General features: G+C 40.6%; 1 protein-coding gene across 3 annotated transcripts in view; it reads left to right on the top strand.

Annotated features, from left to right (window-relative positions):
* The window catches only part of lsamp (limbic system associated membrane protein), a 1,200,168-nt gene that overhangs the window by 606,606 nt on the left and 579,359 nt on the right, over positions 1-14,203 (top strand). The window contains exon 1 of one of the 3 annotated variants that reach the window (XM_051958405.1): positions 8,620-8,829. The exons of the other annotated variants lie outside the window; for them this stretch is intronic. Coding sequence (XP_051814365.1) covers positions 8,766-8,829 — 64 coding nt within the window. The 5' untranslated portion in view covers positions 8,620-8,765. Of the gene's footprint in view, positions 1-8,619; positions 8,830-14,203 lie in introns of those variants that run through there. 3 annotated transcript variants of the gene reach the window in all.

The raw sequence follows: 14,203 nt of genomic DNA, 5'->3' as shown, positions 1-14,203 counted from the left end.
TCTGCTTTTGTTAGTCTCGAAAATACAAGCATGCACAAACACAGTCATGCAAATATTGTGGTGCACAGGCTTAATCAATGATTACATGCACATTGCAAGTAGAAAGTCTTACAATAGAGACACAATACTACGGCTGGTGACTCAGTTCACAGGAAAGAAACCAGCGTAGCAGTGAAGAGAGTGAAGTGTAAAGGGAATCTTCATAATTACTGCTTTTCTGTTAAGTCTTAATTAGATTAATTTTTGTAGCTGTATACTCTGCGTCTTCTCTCTGCCTGGATACTTAGGACTACTTCTGTAAGTCATGAGATTCTCTAATCTCAAGGGAGTAAAGACCCAGAGACAAAGTCCAACACACTCTAAATCTGAACCAGAAAGTGATGCTTTGCTTGACAGTCATTTGCCTCGCTGTCGGAGTGTTATGAGACCTCAAAGCCTTGAGAGAATCTCTCGCAGGTTTTCCACGCCAGCTGAGAGCCGCCGTGTTGCGACACCGAGCTCAAGTATAATAACTCCAAAACAGTCATAAATCAAACGTTCTCAGCAGAGTTGCAGGTAATCAGCTGGGGTCTGGTGTAATGTAAAAAAACACTGGGGTTGAGACACTAGAAATAGACAGAGGAGCTCTTTATTCAGGACAGAGACCAACAGCAGTGGAAACTAGGAACTGGAGCTCCAAGAGTCATTAGCATCGAAGTACAAGTACTGCAGAGCATCTGTAACTTTACCGTAAATGATCCACTTTCTGGAGGTCACAGCATAGGGTGCAGAGAGTGCTGTGCAATGTGGTGCCATATTTAGAAGGTAAATCAATGCAGACCTTTTCTGAACTGTATCCTGATACTTGATTGATGGCAAGTCAAGCTCACACTTAGGGAAGACGCTGATCAGCTGTGAAGGACTGAACACTTGGATCGATGTTATTCCCTGCGGGATTTTACCTGAGGCATTAACAGAGGAATTGCACACGTATTCTCATCGTTGTTGTCTTTTAGCACTCCAGGAACCAAAAACACATTGCGCTGACAGAGCAAAATGGCTTTAATTAGAAGCCGCTGGCAACACCTCAAGATATGAGGAGTGTCTGTCAAGTGAGATACCAGGAGGAGAATGGAAGGAACACTTTCGTCTGTGGACCGTCCAAGTCCCTCCAAGGAAAAATCAAAGCTGAGAGTCTCTGGTGAGAGCCATGTTTGGATTTGTACACAGATCACTTATTTTATTCTTTGGTTAATTCATATACCTTTGATTTACCTTTCCTTTTAATTGAAGTTTTTCTTCCTTTATAAAAAGCTTTAAAAAATGTTCCCTCTTTGTCTTGTTCCTTCTCTCCTGCATTCATCTCTTTCTCTTTAAGGTGGGTTGGCTCCATTTTCACCTGAGAATTTACCATGTGCAGTGTCATGCCTACTCCGACATTGTTGCATATTTCTCCCTTCAGAGGAACATTACATCTCGTCTTCACATTACAAGCCCCAAATTTACCAACCTGAGCTTGAGGTGTTCACGCTAACAGCCAAAAGTTTCCTGGAGGACAGAAACACTGTGGGCTGGAAATTAATTATGCATCGAGACACTTGGAGGTCAGGTGCTTTGACCTTAGTGCTGAGTGTAAGACATGAGTGGACTGCACTCTGTTAAATTCATCTGAATTCTCTCTCTCTAATGAATGTAATGCAATGAGGAGGACATGTTTTCACTCTGATTGCACGATTGTAAAAGCTGGAGCAATTGCCTGGAATTATAGTTTGAAATGAACTGCTACATTTGCTCCATTTCTTGCTTCATGTGATGATTATGTCTTCTTCCAACATTAGCAACACTTTGTCTTTTGCAAAGATATTAATGACACTCTCTGATGTGAAATCACTTTCTACCATCTGCCATGGAATTACTCATTACAAACAGTCTTTTGCATATTTATGAAGTTTGTTGCATGGAGCCCTCGTTCAAAAATATTTTATTTTCCTTCTCCCATCTTTTCAGTCTGCGTTCATACTGTGCGTATTATTTACACAGCAGGCTGAGAGATGGTCTGTGATGACAGTGTGTTAACTGATGTGGCTTAGACTAAAGATTGGAATCATGAGTCTGTTTATAGGTACTGAGAACACTGACAGTGTGAAGGCAGGTGTGATCCCTGTCTAAGGCACGTCCTCGTGCACTGAGTGATCTAATATCATGTGAAAGTGTCATGAATAATGCATGAAACCGTGCCGCTTGCGTACATTTCATCCACCTTAACAGTGATTCTTGCTGGATGAAACCAACATGAAGCAAGACTTGACTCGTCTCTGACATTTAGCACTCTCACTTCTCTGACTTTGACAGCAAACTGTACATTTCACTGTGTTGTTTTAGTGGGCTTCCATCTAACCTTTGCTTCTTTTTTTTTCATTCTCTCTCTCTTTCTGGCTTCTGGCATGTTATAATGAAAACAGTATTCTTCTCTCCTGAGTCTGAAATACAGATGAGCAGGGTGATGAAAACAGGTGGAGAATGCAAATAAACCCTCCGAACACAGTCCACCATAGCCATGAGTGCTTGTGGGTGGAAGCTTCACTTTGGGGGAAACCAAAAGGAAACAAAACCTAAGACCCAAATACAGAAAAAGACTAAATTTAGCCCCAAGCAAAAATGATTCTTCTGGAAAGGATGAAAATCAAAATATCCAATTTAGTGATATGCTGAATTCTACACACGTGGACAAAATTGTTGGTACCCCTCAGTTAAAGAAGGAAAAACCCACAATTCTCACTGAAATCACTTGAAACTCACAAAAGTAACAATAAATAAAAATTTATTGAAAATTAAATAATCAAAATCAGCCATCACTTTTGAATTGTTGATTAACATAATTATTTAAAAAAACAAACTAATGAAATAGGGCTGGACAAAAATGATGGTACCCATAACTTAATATTTTGTTGCACAACCTTTTGAGGCAATCACTGCAATTAAACGATTTCTGTATTTGTCAATGAGCGTTCTGCAGCTGTCAACAGGTATTTTGGCCCACTCCTCATGAGCAAACAGCTCCAGTTGTCTCAGGTTTGATGGGTGTCTTCTCCAAATGGCATGTTTCAGCTCCTTCCACATATGTTCAATGGGATTCAGATCTGGGCTCATAGAAGGCCACTTTAGAATAGTCCAACGCTTTTCTCTCAGCCATTCTTGGGTGTTTTTGGCTGTGTGTTTTGGATCGTTGTCCTGTTGGAAGACCCATGACCTGCGACTGAGACCAAGCTTTCTGACACTAGGCAGCACATTTCTCTCCAGAATGCCTTGATAGTCTTCAGATTTCATCGTACCTTGCACACTTTCAAGACACCCTGTGCCAGATGCAGCAAAGCAGCCCCAAAACATTACTGAGCCTCCTCCATGTTTCACCGTAGGGACAGTGTTCTTTTCTTCGTATGCTTGGTTTTTGAGTCTATGAACATAGAGTTGATGTGCCTTACCAAAAAGCTCCAGTTTGGTCTCATCTGTCCAAAGGACATTCTCCCAGAAGCTTTGTGGCTTGTCAACATGCATTTTTGCAAATTCCAGTCTGGCTTTTTTATGAGTTTTTTTTCAGCAGTGGTGTCCTCCTTGGTAGTCCACTTTGGCTCAAACAACGACGAATGGTGCGATCTGACACTGATGTACCTTGGCCTTGGGGTTCACCTTTAATTTCTTTGGAGGTTGCTCTGGGCTCTTTGGATACAATTCGAACGATCCGTCTCTTCAATTTGTCATCAATTTTCCTCTTGCGGCCACGTCCAGGGAGGTTGGCTACTGTCCCGTGGGTCTTGAACTTCTGAATAATATGAGCCACTGTTGTCACAGGAACTTCAAGCTGTTTAGAGATGGTCTTATAGCCTTTACCTTTAAGATGTTTGTCTATAATTTTTTTTCGGATGTCCTGGGACAATTCTCTCCTTCGCTTTCTGTTGTCCATGTTCAGTGTGGTACACACCTTTTCACCAAACAGCAGGGTGACTACTTGTCTCCCTTTAAATAGGCAGACTGACTGATTATGAGTTTGGAAACACCTGTGATGTCAATTAAATGACACACCTGAGTTAATCATGTCACTCTGGTCAAATAGTTTTCAATCTTTTATAGAGGCACCATCATTTTTGTCCAGGCCTGTTTCATTAGTTTGTTTTTTTAAATAATTATGTTAATCAACAATTCAAAAGTAATGGCTGTTTTTGATTATTTAATTTTCAATAAATTTTTATTTATTGTTACTTTTGTGAGTTTCAAGTGATTTCAGTGAGAATTGTGGGTTTTTCCTTCTTTAACTGAGGGGTACCAACAATTTTGTCCACGTGTGTATCTGGTATACAAATGCATGGACTGTTTGTGAAATACTCTTCATGCTACATCCAGACATCTACCTGTTGGAACAGTCTGTTTAAACTGCTGGCTCTATATCGCCACATGCATCCACTTACTTGATTCACGAGCCATTACCTCCTATATGAAACAGTCATTAGAGCTGGTAATTCAATCATTCCATCACGTAGTGCAGTGGGTATAGATTACAGAAAACAAAGTCTATTTAATCACTTTGTATAGTGCCTCCATTACCACGACTTAGCCCTGCATGTGACAGAGTGTGACCTCTTATTATTTGAAGTAGTATGTAATGATTACATGATGTTTTAAATAATATATTATACAGTAGAAATTTTATTAAAAATAAAAGCTACCAAGAGTGCATACTGGAAACTAAAGAAGCAGCTTCTGTGGTTCTTTGAGAAATAAATGTATTCAATCTGCTGTGAGGTTTACTTGGGGATGAAACAGCACACTTGTGTCCACACAGATAACTGGCTTTACCCAGCGAGACCAACTAAACTGTATTCACTTTTAACTGTGACATATATGGTTACACTAAATATGGAATGAAGCCTCTTCAGAGACAATAAAATGCTTTTTGTTACTGAGAAGACTTCTCTATATGTTTTAACTACATAACAGCAGTAGAAAATGTGGTGTTCGTGCTCGTGCTAGTCACACAAAATATAGGAAAACTAGGGTAAGATGCTGCTTCTTTACATGAATGGCAGTGAATGACTTGATGACTAATATTGAAATAGAACTAAAATCATTTTACTGGTCTGAGAAAATCAAAAGAAGTGGTTTCAAAGTGTGTTGATGTGATATTTTGACAGTACAAACAGGCTTGTGTGTGTGTGTTATTTTGCATTGTTTAAGTGTAGGAGTAGCACTCAAGTAGTTTTAGTAAACATACATGATTTAGACACTCTAGCCTTCGCTAATGACAGATTTATGATGACACACTAGCTAACCAACAATAAAAACAAAACAACCAAAAAAGTGCTAGACTAACTAGCTGACTTTATATTCAGCTCATCACATTATGCTAGAGTATCTCACTTTAGCATTAGCTAAATATAATATAAATATAATATAGCTATTTTATATACAGAGAAGACATTTTTTAATCAGTTTTTATAACATCTCAAAGAAAGAAAATGTGTGCACTTATATTAGTAAGACAAAATAGGCTAAACCTGGCTAAGATATTGGCTTTGCTAATTTTTTAAATAGCATGAAATAATTTTAGTGGGCTGAGGATATTAAAAAAAGCGGTTTTGAGGTCTGTTAAAGACATATTTCTATTGTACAAAATAAGCCTCTGTGCTATCTTTTTTAGACCGAAACTTGTTTTTCATTTAGTTTTTTTTACTGTTTACATGTGAGTCATGCATAGTCATCCATTAGCTAGGATGAAAAAAGACAAATACTCATTGAAAGTGTTGAGGGAGGACTTCTGAGCAAAACCGCCACCCACCTGATATGAGATAACAAGCTCCCATGTACACCATTAAAACCCTGCTAAGATAAAATTTGTGACAAATTATGAACACTATCATCCAGAACAATGACATAAAAGTTAATTGGCAGTAATATATATATATATATATATATATATATACACACACACACACAGTGGGTACGGAAAGTATTCAGACCCCTTGAAATGTTTCGCTCTCTGTGTCATTGCAGCCATTTGCCAAAATCAAAAAAGTTCATTCATTTTTTATTAATGTACACTCAGCACACCATCTTGACAGAAAAAAAACTGAAATGTAGAATTTTTTGCAAATTTATTAAAAAAGAAAAACTGAAATATCACATGGTCATAAGTATTCAGACCCTTTTCAGCAACATTCATATTTAACTCACATGCTGTCCATTTCTTCTGATCCTCCTCAAGATGGTTCTGCTTCTTTATTGGAGTCCAGCTGTGTTTAATTAAACTGATTGGACTTGATTAGGAAAGGCACACACCTGTCTATATAAGACCTTACAGCTCACAGTGCACATCAGAGCTTGCCTGGGGACCAGACAGCCTTTATATTGTGTATTACAAATACACATCAAGTCAGTCTGGAACTGCTCCATTGAACCAAATCTAGCCCAGAGGCGGGACTACCGATCACAGCTTGAATTGGAGAGAGCCAATCAGCGTAACGCATGTGTGACGCAATCACTAAGCGACCTAACAACTGCCTTTCCGCCATGATATTTTGTAGTTTTAACAGCTTCCTTCGCCGTACAGGGGTCCTGAGGAAAATCTAAGCTCTCCCTTTCAACAGTGGAGGGCAGCATTACGCATTCTATCGTACAGCCTGCCGGAATTAAAAGAAGAAGAAGAAGAAGTAGTCCAAACAGTTATGGCGACCAGTTTTAAGGACAAATTCAGCCCGTGCAAAACAGAGGAAAGCGCACGAGAGAAACCTCGCTCTGTTGCGGTCGCCATTTCGTTTGTATGCGGGAGGTGCACAGGTGTTAGATGGGTAATCTCGGCCCTGAAGATGACGCATCGTTAACTCCCGCCTCTGGTGCTCTGATTGGTTCAGTCTGATCTGCTCAGAGCTTGACAACCTGTCAAAATGTGTCAATGGAGGAGGGCTAGACCGTATTCCCGTATATCCCTTATAACGGGAATACAAAGTCTAGCTAAGCTAGGCTACATCAGAGCAAATGAGAATCATGAGGTCGAAGGGACTGCCCAAGGAGCTCAGAGACAGAATTGTGCCAAGGCACATATCTGGCCAAGGTTACAAAAGAATTTCTGCAGCACTCAAGGTTCCTAAGAGCACAGTAACCTCCATAATCCTCAAATGGAAGAAGTTTGGGATGACCACAACTATTCCTAGACCTGGCCGTCAAGCCAAACTGAGCAATGGTGGGAGAAGAGCCTTGGTGAGAGAGGTAAAGAAGAACCCAAAGATCACTGTGGCTGAGCTCCAGAGATGCAGTCGGGAGATAGGAGAAAGTTCCACAAAGTCAACTATCACTGCAGCCCTCCACCAGTCGGGGCTTTATGGCAGAGTGGCCCGACGGAAGCTTCTCCTCAGTGCAAGACACATGAAAGCCCGCATAGAGTTTGCCAAAAAACACATGAAGGACTCCCAGACTATGAGAAATAAGATTCTCTGGTCTAATGAGACCAAGATTGAACTTTTTGGTGTTAATTCTAAGCGGTATGTGTGGAGAAAAGCAGGCACTGCTCATCACCTGCCCAATACAATCTCTACAGTGAAACATGGTGGGAGCATCATGTTGTGGGGGTGTTTTTCAGCTGCAGGGACAGGACGACTGGTTGCAATTGAAGGAAGGATGAATGCGGCCAAATACAGAGATATCCTGGAGGAAAACCTCTTCCAGAGTGCTCAGGACCTCAGCCAAAGAGGACAATGACCCTAAGCACACAGCTAAAATAACAAAGGAGTGGCCATGTGATATTTCAGTTTTTCTTTTTTAATAAATTTGCAAAAATTTCAATATTTTTGTTTTTTTCTGTCAAGATGGGGTGCTGAGTGTACATTAATGAGAAATAAAATGAACTTTTTTTGATTTTGGCAAATGGCTGCAATGACACAGAGAGTGAAAAATTTCAAGGGGTCTGAATAATTTCCATACTCACTGTACATACATACATACACACACACACACACACACACACACACACACACACACACACACACACACACACATATATATATATATATATATATATATATATATATATATATATATATATATCAGGGCAACATCAAAATGTGAAAATACAGTTAAATGTATGCATAAGTGACTAATTTGTATTGATCAAAATTCACAGTGAGGACTAGATGTCCCCTTTACATTTAGTTTTGCAACAGCAGTTGTAGTTACAGCTGTATTTTGTAAGGATTTAATTACCCTTTAAATAAGCATACTTCTTGTGTTGATAAGGAAATTTGACCTAAATGGGTTGTCTTGCCCTGGTTTACCCTAATTGTTGTATGCAGATATTCCAGTAGAACCTATGATGTCCTCAAGTCATGCTAAGATGATAAAGGCATGCCATTGTGACCTGAACTGTAGTAGCAAACGCTAAAACAAACAAAAAAAAAGTAGAAGAAAAAAGGTTGTGATGTTGAAAAAACACAATTTATTTGTCCAGATAAATCTTGTATTTCGTCATAGAAAGCAGCTTTAGTCGGAACACACTAACCCACCACAGACACACACAGAAGAGCCCACACACACTTCCTCTCTCTGAGGGAGAGACTTCCGGTAGGGGTCGCTAATGTCCGTGTGAAAGCAGCAGAAGAAGCGGTGATAGAGTCTCCGGCTCTCGTGTTCAGCAGTTCCACTTCAGACCGGGATTTCTTCCTCCGCTCGGCTTCATCTGCAGCTTTCTCTCCTGGAAACTAGCCGCTGGAGACGGAGCTTCGTCTGGAAGAGTCCCGGACACGATGCGTTACTTCTGGATACACAGCGTGTGGATCACCGGGGTCGCTTTCCTCTTTGGATTTCAAGGCAAGGGGTCGTTTCATTCCTTTTTTCTTTCTTTCTTTTTGTTCATTCCATGTCCTGACGTTTTATACTAAACGGAGTTGAGATGTGAGGGGAAAAAATGACAGCTCCGGTGGATGTTTAATGTGCGTCTGTCCGTGTGGTGCTAACTGGAGTTGTGCAGGTATGTGAGTGACTCCCCTCCCGAAAACACCTGACATGGCAGAGAGGCTGCAGCCCTGCTTGTGCTCCAGCTGAGCTCTGTTTGCTCCAAATAAAGTTGGTGATGAGCGGAGCTGAGTTGACAGCAGTCTGCATGTACAGTAGCGGACTGTGACAGAAGAGAGCAGCACTGGAGGCTGATGCTGCAGCTGACAGCTTCAGTAGAGTCTCCTTCAGTGCTGGAGTAAAGCAGGGACATGTGGAGGCTGCTGGACTGGCAGATCAACACTTGTTGGTATTCAGGAGACTTGTTTCTCAATGGAATATGTTAAAAAAAAACTGTAAAAGAAGTAAAATTCAACTCCTATTCCTATTTGAAACATCATCAAATGCACCTCTTTGTAATACAGTGATGTTTACATTATAGTCTGGATCAGTTATGACCTACTGTACTCTCTCTGGCTCTGCCCTCATATTGGCAAGGAGCCTGTAAGTGTGGAGTGTTTGGGAGATGGATGTGATTTTTGTGCATGTTTGAAGAAGAAGGGGAAAAAAAAGTGTAGTAGGAAACTTTCTGTGAGCTTGAGAGATGATGGCAGTAGGAAAAGGGAATTAGTTTTCATGTCTCCTCTCCTGTCTACTTTAGTAATTGAATGTCAGCAGTAAGTGATGATGCTCTCCAAAGTGTAAGCAGATCGAGTCTAAAAGAAATACTGAATGTTTGCGAACGGCGTGGTGACGGGAGCTGCTCGGTTTGAGTTCCAGAGGAAATCAGTTTAGGTAAGAAAACACCATCAAACACTCAAAGGGTGAGCGCTGGTATGAGAAGTGACCAGGGAGTGAGTCAGAGGAGCGTTTCTCTGCTCTGTTTGCACCAAGACACATGCTGAGGCGTCAGACAGAGATGCTCCACAGAAATGAAGAGAGAGGGAGAGAGACTACAAATTTATCTCCCACAAAATAACCTTGAAATTTTCTACACAAATGACTAGATTATGCCATTTTGGTTTAGTGAATTTTTGTACATATTGCTGGTTGCTTGTATTTAGTTTAAAACACAGCAGTTGCATATACTGACTGTCAGCTAAACTGATAACCTCACTTTTGCATTAAAATGTGGCACTGAGAATTTTTCTTCATGGTAAGAATAGACTACATCAGTGGTTAGGATAAAATCATGTCAGTTACAGTCGGCTGTAACTGTGACAACTTCCACCCATCAGCATTCTAGACGCCCCTCTCCCTAGCAGTGTTTTCCAGCTCCTTCTGGGGTATCCCAAGGCATTCCCAGGCCAGATTAGACATGTAATCCCTCCAGCAAGTTCTGGGTCAATCCCAGAGTCTCCTTCCAGTTAGATGTGCCCAGGAGCCCGCCATACGAAGGCGCCCAGAGGGCACTCTAATCAGATATCCGAACCACCTCAGCTCCTTTAGACGCGAATGAGCTGCAACTCTACTCTGATCTGCCTCCAGCTGTCTGAGCTGCTCGCCCTACCTCTCATGCAAGGTTGAACCCAGCCATCCTGTAAAGGAAACATAGACATATACATAACTTAAACAACAAAAATGTTTGTTTCATTTATATTTATCTGCATTTTACATCTGTCTACTACATTCACAGATTACAAATTCCCAAAGTGCAATTATAGCAGTTATATTCAGCATTTGAAGACTTTTTGTAAGCTCAAGCACTTTCAGTGTCTTGAAAAGTGATCTCTTGTGGGCTGCCTATTCTGTTTGTTGGTACCAGGACCATCATAGCTAAACTTACTCTGCCTCACCATGGAGCTAATTTGCATAAAGTAGTGTCATTTATTCAAATTCAGCGTGTCCAGCAGAGGTTCAATGCACCGCAATATTTTCATTAAACATCTAAACTAGTCATCACTGCACTAAAACAAGGACAGATTCAGCAACTGCACAGGTTATTTTTCACCTCAAATGCTTTCAGAAATACTTTTTGTTGAACAGTTAGAATAAAAGAGAAAGTTTGTGACCGAGCCGCCATGTTGTTCCGACGTTCCTGCCCTAATTTACTCAGTGGGTCCTATACAGCATCTTCACGGCTGGCAAACAGACTTTAGGTTCATCACCGCCACCTACTGGGCTGGAGTGTTCATCAGTGTTACTGGTGTTCATTTTTTTGAACGTATTATTTTTTCTGTAATTAATTAATCAAAATTTTCGTGTTAAAGCCCCAACCCTAGTAATTTTACTTTTATCCTCACTACCCAGAGCTCATGAATGAAAGATTCATGAAAACTTCTTCAGCCGAAACTATGCTTTTGTTGTAGCTCTGCTTGCTCATTATGTTCCAGTCCATCACATTACCATAAACAGTAAAACAAAAATACACTTATTCTGCTTTTTTTTGTTTTTTGTTTGCTTTGACATGACACCTTTTCCTTTCTGGCTGAACGACAGACGTTGGGATTTAATTTCCCTTGTGCATTTTTTAAAATAAAGCTTTTATTCAGCATTCACTGTGTAATACATTTAAAACATGTGATGGAGTATTTCCCTATGAAACACCATGAAAAGAATGAATTTGTAAGACCTTGAGAGGATAGTTTGAACTCTGGATCAGACGCACTGCAGAATGTGTATTTGAAAGTGTAGCCTTTGTGGTTTGCTAATTGTTCAGATCAACTTCTAAGTTACTATTGATTTTTTTTAACCACATTTTCAGTGCATTTTTTTTAGACATGTGACTTCCATTTTAATCATCATACCCCTTTTGAACAAGTTATTACAAATCTCTCATGTCCCCAGAAAATGTTTTGTTTTTCTCTTTTCTTTCTAGTTTGGCTCAAAATACTGCACATATCATTAATTTTAACGTGCCTCCACTTCCCCTGGTTTAAACCTCATGCCAAATGGACTGTTTCAGTACCTGTAGCTTTAAATCTAACTGAGCTGCCGCTGCCTACAGATCTCTCTACTCTGTTCTAGCCTAGAACAGGAGGAGGAGCGAGCCAGGGGCACTGATTTTAGTCTTGAGACATCACAACAGGCTGCGAGTTCTAATGGTTCATTCGGACGCTTTCTGATCTGCGCAGAAATGAAAGGAACAAGTTAACGGTCTTTTCTTATATTCATGGAATCTCTAGACACATGCGGGACACCTGATTATGTTTAAATACAATGTCAAACTTAATTTTCCATAATACGACCACTTTAATGTTATAATGGGAACCTGGACTGTGCAGTTCTGAGGCAACATTCAGCTTCCAGTAAAGGCGGACACAGGGTAGATATGATGAGCTCAGCTTTGGGTGAGATCATTTTTATTTTATGGGTCAGAGACACCAATACCAGAGATGAATGGAAATCCAGGTGCCAGCTAAACTTGTTTCATTTTTAATATATATATTTTTTCTTACTCATACAAAATAATGACCTTCTCTGCTGCAAAAAAACTGAACTGGGAGAGAGAGACCGAAATAAAGTTGGATAAAAGATTGATAGTTAGGAACACTATCACTACCTCTCACACTAAATCATCTCTTGGTGAGTTGTAATGCCTCTTCACTCCCCTCTGCCTTTCCCCTCATTAGCTCACACATAAACCTCCCTTTCCACCTCCCTGTCCAACTGCTTATGAGCTCCTGACTCTCCCTTTTCCTTCCTCTTTACTTTGTCCTATATTATCTTTTCTCTCACGGCACTTTTGAGTTGAATTTGAAACCTTTTTTTTTTTTGTCTGTGTTTGTATCCAGTCTGAAATGATTTTCCCCACGCCGTGTGCACATGACAGACAGTAAAATCATTAGCTGCCGGCTGAGCTGTTGTTTCCTTTGAGAGGAGCAGGGATGTCCTCCTCATTGCAGCACTACTTTAAACTTGTCGTCTGCTCAGACATCAATTGATTTGAATGTTGACCCTGTTTCCTAATGGATTTTCAGAGTGCAGCCAATGAACAGGAAAGGTAGACGAAAATAGCTTGAAATATCCACTGGTATATATGTGTGTGTCTACAGCGGTGGAAAAAAAGTTTTTGGACACCCTATGAAATTGTGAAATATTTCCTTAAGAATCGCTCTGAGGTCTTCAAGTATAATTTCTTTTAGTATAGTCACAGCCAACATACTAAACAAACAAACAAAAAAAAAATCCGTTAAAAACTTAAAATTGTTTGGTTCCATAAGAATACATGAGAAATTTTAAGTATGGGGTCATTCTGGTGACAGTGATCCACTAATGATGGTCGTGCTTTTCATTAAAAGACACAATTTTTATTGCTTTGTGTCTATGTAAAGCCAGCTGATTTGAAAGTTCTTCAGAGACTAAAAAAAGCTAAAATAAGCAATATAACACAAGAAACACACCTGATGATACACATTCTCAGCCAGGAAGGGTACAGCTGCTGCCAGATAGCCGGGAATTGCAGATGCAGTCAATCAGCAGTTGGATACACTCTGCAGAAATACAGACGAATCAACAGCTTGGAAGACAAACCAAGATCTAGACGTCCAAGGGTTTCTTCAGCAAGAAATGACTGCATCCTGGTCTGCATTTGCAGGGAAAACCGCTGAATGACATCACAGGAACTCCAGCAGCACTGGTCAAACCAAACTGATGTCCAGTGTTTCACCTGCACCGTATGGAGCTGACTTTTAGATCATGGCTTAAAGTCCTACAAGGCTGTCAAGAAGCCCCTGATCAATGAGAGACAGAGGTTAGCCCGGCATTGTTGGGTCCAAGCACACAAGAACTCGACAGCCAGGAACAGGAAGAAGATTCAGTGGTCAGATGAGTCCACTTTCCAGCTTTATGTTCCTCCTGCTAATGTGAGGGTATGCAGAAGACCAAGAGAAGTATTATCTCCAGCATGTACAGTACCTACTGTCAAGCATGGTGGAGGCAGTATCATGGTTGAGGGATGCATAAGTGCTGCTGGTGTTGGTCATCTCACTGTCTGTGATGGCACATTAAACTCTGCCAAGTGCTGCGCCATTCTCCAAACCCACATGTTCCTTTTTGTACGTGCACTGTTCAGTCGAGGTCAAAACTGGATGTTTCAACAAGATAATGCCCCTTGAACACATCCAGGGCCAGTAGAACTTGGCTGCAGGAGCACAGTATCCAGGTCTTAGAGTGGCCAACTCAATCCCCGGACATGAGCCTCATTGAAAATCTGTGCTAGATTATCGGAAGGTCTGTTTCAAAGTATAAACCAAAGAATTTAGAAGAATTAAAAGCAACAATTCAAGAAGAATGGGGCAAGATAACCCCT

Source organism: Acanthochromis polyacanthus, chromosome 13, assembly GCF_021347895.1.
Source record: "Acanthochromis polyacanthus isolate Apoly-LR-REF ecotype Palm Island chromosome 13, KAUST_Apoly_ChrSc, whole genome shotgun sequence".
Taxonomy (NCBI): domain Eukaryota; kingdom Metazoa; phylum Chordata; class Actinopteri; family Pomacentridae; genus Acanthochromis; species Acanthochromis polyacanthus.
The sequence above is the reverse complement of the archived record's forward strand: the minus strand, read 5'-3'. Positions and strand labels throughout refer to the sequence as shown.